We start from the raw sequence: 6,249 nt of genomic DNA on the forward strand, positions 1-6,249 counted from the left end.
TTAAAAACAGATAATTTATTTGAAAATAAATTCTCTTTTGAACAAAAATATTGCTAGTAATGTTAATTATAGCACAGTATTTACAAATTTCATAGTATTAATATTCAACAGTGCATTCACAATGGATTAAATGTCATATTTGCTACTATTTGCTTTCGTTGATTAGTAAGCAATTTATTACAATTCTAATAACTTTCCATTTTACGCGTATTTATATACAGAGTGTCCCAGCTTTTTCCGACCAAACTTCGTCAATACGTTCCATGGGCATGAAAAATAAAAAAATTTGACACAAACATAGGTAGGAGTTTGATGCTTTTTTAACAAGTTATAACTGGAATGGAATGTGAGGTTATGATACAAAATAGGAATGGAACAGCGATGTGTAGACCTAGTCTGTTTATGCGAGCTGTGTTTACGATCTGAGGTCGTTAAAAGTGTGGAATGTAACTTTTGGCAGTGCCTATGTACTATGATGTCTTGCATCATAGTAACCGCAAGTTCGTTACAATTCCCTTCGTATTTCTCTGTTAACTTTTTAACAAAGCTTCAAACGACCTATGTTTATAGAACATTTTTTTCTTACTTACATCCATAGAACATACCGACAAAGTTCGATCCGAAAAAATTGGGCCACCCGGTATATACTTACGAATTGTAGCGTAACACGCTTACGGACTTACAATCCGCAAAGTTTAACTGTTTGCTTCCCTATTTATTTTATTCTTTGTTTAACTTTCCTTCTACATTTTAATAAAAAATTTATTCTACTACTTGATCATTTAATATGTTTTTACGCATATATCGAAGCTACGGAAGATCATAAAGCTAGATACTGCTTTTCTAGTTTGTGAGAATAAAATGAACTTGCGGACTTACACTCCGCGACGTGTATAACGGGTGGGTTCAATAACGTAAAACAAAGGTCTAATATTATCGATTCAAATTACTATAATTATTTACTATCAATCTGCAAACAACAGTTATAGTACAGTTATTACTTTTACGTAGTGACTTGCGGTGTTTCGTTTAACTGATTAACTACCTTAATGCATACAAATTACATAAAGACACTATATATATATTTATATTAAAACAGGATTGAAAGATTATAGATATAGACACTGATTAAAATGAAAATTCTCCTTTCGAAGACTAATAAAGTTTTCTCTGGATAGATTTAGAATATCGATAGAACCATTGTACGAATAAGACGTTTAGTTGAAAATTAAAGAAATAGAAATGTATCAGCACAATATTAAACACAAGTTTTAAGTACCAAAAAAGAAACAATCGTAAAATTTACAATTTTGTTGGATAAAGTTCTTCGTTTTCCAATTCCAAATCATTGTGATATTATATAAGGTTAGCTGTGTATGATAAACAATACATTTATTAATAATTTACAGCAGAGGAAATATGTAATATTTATTCGATTAAGGTTTGTTCGATTTGATAAATTATCCGGAACTCAATGGTAAAAATCACGTCTGGCAGTAATCTATTTACCCGCTTTTTAGCATAAGCAACCTGAAGATAGTCGGCACTGGCACATCGACCGGCCGCTACGCCCATGCGTGAAAATACGGAACATGACTCACGCGTATCATCATGTGGGTAATTCAGAACACGTTCATTATTCATACGTGGAAAAGTATTACAAGCCCTGGTAAACTTTATTTCAAACCAAGAATGCTTTCCCGGCTAAAACCACACGCGATTCAATGTAGCATTTGAAAGTGAATACGAGTTGCTTTCGTTCAATCCGCACACAATTCGATTGTCGTTCTCACCATCTTTCACCCGAAATGATTTATAAAATTTGGTATTTAAATGGTGATCGATAATAACATAACGATCATCGCAGAGAAGTAATCGACTTGTCAGTCAGAAAATGATATAAATTCAAATAAACGAAAAAAAGGAGCAAATCACAACCAAAACAAAGAATGAATTAAAATGTCACGAGTTAAAACGTACTTACGTGCCTAATGCTTGTTACTGTGAAATTTAAAACATTCTTATTTGAAACGATTATCATCACGTTGGTTTGAATACAGTTGTTTGAATGTATGCACTGCAACGCTAGTGTTATATAATATTAAAATGAACCGAGCAATAATATTTGTACCTTTTAATGAGACAAATGTAACGTCGCAGGTAATGATTTAATTTTAATATTAATTTTAACTTTTTTATTCAAAATAGTATAACGCTTTATTTACTCGGTACACAGAGTGAAAATAATTTTTGAGAAATAATTTTTAAAAGTAAGACAATATTGACAATGATTTACGAAGTATCGAAATGTTATTCTGGCATTTTGAATAATATAAGGTTTGATTATTGGAGAAAAAAAGATTATAAGAATGTGATTATAAATATATACAGGCCGAAGTGCATAACGTGGCCTCCTATGCTTTCGTTGTTACTGGTTTGATCGTAAACGATTTCCGTCGATGACGCAAATCAAAAGAGCTTCCAAAATGATAAAGTAAAACTGTACATTTATTTCCTTTTTTTTTTTTAAAGTCTTTGAAATTACCTTTAATGTTTTTATATACAACTTTATACTTTTTCTTTTTATTTATCAGTTAGCGAGCGTCGATTAAATTTAATACATTTAATAGGTGACATCTCTTTTGGTCTGCAAAATCAGTACATTTTATGTTCAAAATGTCATCTGTTAGTTTCTCTGCTCTTATCTAAATTGTGACCAAATGAATACATACATCTTTTTATCACATACCTAACTCATTTTTTGTCACCATTCTTCTGAACATCTTTTTCCTCTATATCATTCTTTTAAGTGAAAAAACAACTATTTTCTCTGAACTGCATTGAATTTGTGGATAAGTTATTGAAGACATACTGGAAACGCAAATATGTATTAATGAGTAGAAAAAACTGCAATAAATTGTATCGCTTTTTCAATTCATATTTTCATGGTGTTTAAAATTATTTCAAATCATTATTTCAAACTCTCCATTGCTCTCGACATTTATTGCCCTCGCCCTGTAAAATAAAATATAAGAGAAATCCTTAGTAGTTATTAGTTGATTTATCGTTAAAAACTTGATAATAAACATCTCAGAGTATGACGCATTTGTGGCATTGTATTCTTTACGAGTTCCAGAGAGGAAGTAATACAACGGCCGTGACAGAAAATTTGTGTATCATTTTTGGAAACAGTATTAGAAATGCTAGAACAGCGTATAGGTGTATAGAATCCTTGCAAATGAACCTCGATTTGGAATGTCCTCGGAATTTAATAACGGCATTTTGCAATCTGTATCGCAAGAATGTTCCTCTTTAGCATCAGTTAATATTGTAAAAAGGCATTGCATATTCAACTGTTTAAGACCATATCCAGAAGCTTATATAAAAATAGGATATATATCGCATAGCCTGAATGAGGCCAACTTGGCTAACCGCGTGGCTGTCTGTTACTCTTTCCTCATCCATCATGATTTCAAATCATTTTTGCATGGATTAATTACTGGCCATGCAAAATGAATTTTGTACAATAATCACTTAAGAAAAAGAATCTATTGAATGCCAAGGTTGCATACTGTTCAGGAGCATATTGTATGTTAACTGCATAATTTGCATAAGAAAAATGACCAATTTTAGGAAATAAAAGGGGTATTATAGTTTAACACAAAATGTCATTAACAAATCGAAAAAAATTCTCTTTCCATTGCATTAACTCTTTCGCTGTTGAGCCTGTCCGTCGTACGGGCACGCCAAAACCGATATTCGGTACTTGTACTGTTCCGACTGCGACGTGGGACTATGTATTCCTTGATTTCAAATATACCACACAAGGAGTACATATTAATCGGTAATTAAACAATTTTATGAAAAATCCACATATGATCTTTTTGTTCTTTTGTAAGTTATGATACTTTGAAGTATTTTTAAACATAAAAAGGTTAGGTTAGGTACATACAAATAAAATATCCCTGCCGAAAAATGAAATAATAGGTAATGGTAATTTTGAACATGGTATTATTAAACATTACCACGTGTACATATGACAAGTATCATAAATTTAAAAATTTGCACTTAAAAGGTATCTTCCTGAATACATAATGGTTATTCTTTTTTCTTTCGATAGTAATCTTAGGACTTCTATTTTATAAATTGAAGTATGCATTATACATATATATATATATGTATACGCTGTAATATAATATTATATCTTATAGATTCTGTATTTCTTAATAGCAAACCTGGGAGACACAAAATATGTTACTTATAATAAACATTTTTTAAATGAGGTTCTGGATGGTTGGTGGATGTTTTCCAATTAAAAGAATTTGTCACGTATATGACAATTCTCTCGAATTCTTGTCAAATTCTACACGGTTTCGTAACTGTTTCTAATCGATCGTGCTAAATAAACTGAGAACCAAATTCCCATTGCCTGGAAAAGAAACAATAACAGCAAAAATAGAATTTCCGTTTCAATTTTTTCCTCTCTCTATTTCTTTACATTTCTATTACACATATGTGGCCTACCTGAACGAAAGCAATGCCAAGACCAACACCACCAAGTTGCACGGCATGCGATTTGATGAACGAAAGAAATTCCTTGTAACAACCTTCGGAGTGCAGTGTTTTGGATTCACTAGTACAATTTTTTGGTGGTAACATACTGTCACAACATGAGAGAGGAATACTCGCATTCAACTTAGTCCATTCGGATGCATCATTTGTTCCGCAACAATGGAACTAGAACAATTAATATTTATAATATTTGTTCATTTTCAATTAAAACGATTGATACGTAGCTAATTGAATTATGTTCGTAGAAAAATTAGTATTTAAGTGGAAATAATTTATAGAAATTAAATGAACAGTCAATATAAAGTATGTTATGAAAAAAAAAAATGCTTTAAGAGGATTAAAGGCTTTACATCTTGCTGAAGCTTATCCCAAATCGTATGTATCTCGGTATTGTTGTCATACAGCTTCATCGAATCTATCATTTTACCCTGGACGATCGACGATGCTCTAGCACGCAAAACATACCCAGATATACCACCTGATAGTTCCAAAATAAAAACGATGACCAATAACGACGTGAACTGGAAACAAGAAATTACGTGAACAAAAAAAAAACAAAATTGAGATTCTTGGAAAGATTATTAATTTGAGTAGCGAACAAGTTCGATTTCTTTTTATAAACTTTTTATCCAGTCGCGCAAGTTCGTCCCAAATCTCGTGCATCAAAATACGTAAACTCGGCCACAAAAGTCCACGTACAATACACCCATTTAATTTCGTACATTTAAGCAGTCAAACTCAACAAACAAAGGACGGCTCACCAAGTATACATGGTCGATTTTTATGAAACTTACGTATTCTCGTTTTTTCTGTCCACTTGCAAATTTTGGGGGTGAAAATAGCCCCCATGGTGAAGAAGCTAGGGTTGAATAATTTGTTTTTCGGTATCGCGAAAATTATTGGGCGTAGAAAAACGGTTCCAATGTACGAAATGTATATTTACTAATAAGAAAACTGCCTATGTAAATGGTTTTGAAAAATATCCATTTTTGTAAATGGTACATTAAATACAGGTTTCTTGTTAGAAAACACACATTTCGTATATTTGAACCATACTTCTAAGTCCAACAGTTTTCGAGACACTGAAAGAAGGGCTATTTTCACCCCCTAAACTTGGAAGTTGATACGTAAAAGAAAATACGTGTTAAATACTTTCTCGAAAGCTACATTATACGTAAGTTTCATCGAAATTCACGATTTGTGTTTGGTAACCCTCCTTTGTAAGGATACACGTTGTTGCAGAATATTTGTAATTATTTGTAATTTCTTCAATTACATTATAAAAGCGTTGCATCTTCACACGTGAAACCTGTATCTTAAACAAGGACTATTTTGCCAATCTTCAATATTTTGCAAAGTCTGAACTTATCCTAGAAAAATCTTGTTTGAATTTTTTAGAATAATTAACAAAAATCATTCTTTTATACACACCGTGAAATATGCATACTTCCAAACTAATCTGGACGTATAATTAAAAAGTATTACAAAAAAATCTTTGTTTCTAAGTTTATTTAAAATACTAGGATATCACAGAAAGATTAGTAAATTCGAAATATTTGGCTCATAAAGCTTCGCATTCGTCGGGTATACGCACGTAGACTTCTGTGAACGACTCTACATTCGTTCATAGCGATATTAGTCGAATACTTCTAAAAAATATAATAGTAAAGAAAATAT

At 31.6% G+C, this 6,249-nt stretch overlaps 1 protein-coding gene across 1 annotated transcript in view; it reads right to left on the bottom strand.

Moving 5' to 3' along the window:
• Positions 1-4,240: 4,240 nt before the first annotated feature.
• LOC108576785 (CD63 antigen-like) overlaps positions 4,241-6,249 on the bottom strand; it is a 5,640-nt gene continuing 3,631 nt past the window's right edge. The window contains exons 3-5 of the mRNA XM_017939845.1: positions 4,923-5,093; positions 4,525-4,737; positions 4,241-4,429 (exon numbers count right to left, since the gene is read on the bottom strand). Coding sequence (XP_017795334.1) covers positions 4,364-4,429; positions 4,525-4,737; positions 4,923-5,093 — 450 coding nt within the window. The 3' untranslated portion in view covers positions 4,241-4,363. The remainder of the gene's footprint in view (positions 4,430-4,524; positions 4,738-4,922; positions 5,094-6,249) is intronic.

The sequence above is a fragment of the Habropoda laboriosa genome, unplaced genomic scaffold (assembly GCF_001263275.1).
Source record: "Habropoda laboriosa isolate 0110345459 unplaced genomic scaffold, ASM126327v1 scaffold409, whole genome shotgun sequence".
NCBI classification, from domain to species: Eukaryota; Metazoa; Arthropoda; class Insecta; order Hymenoptera; family Apidae; genus Habropoda; species Habropoda laboriosa.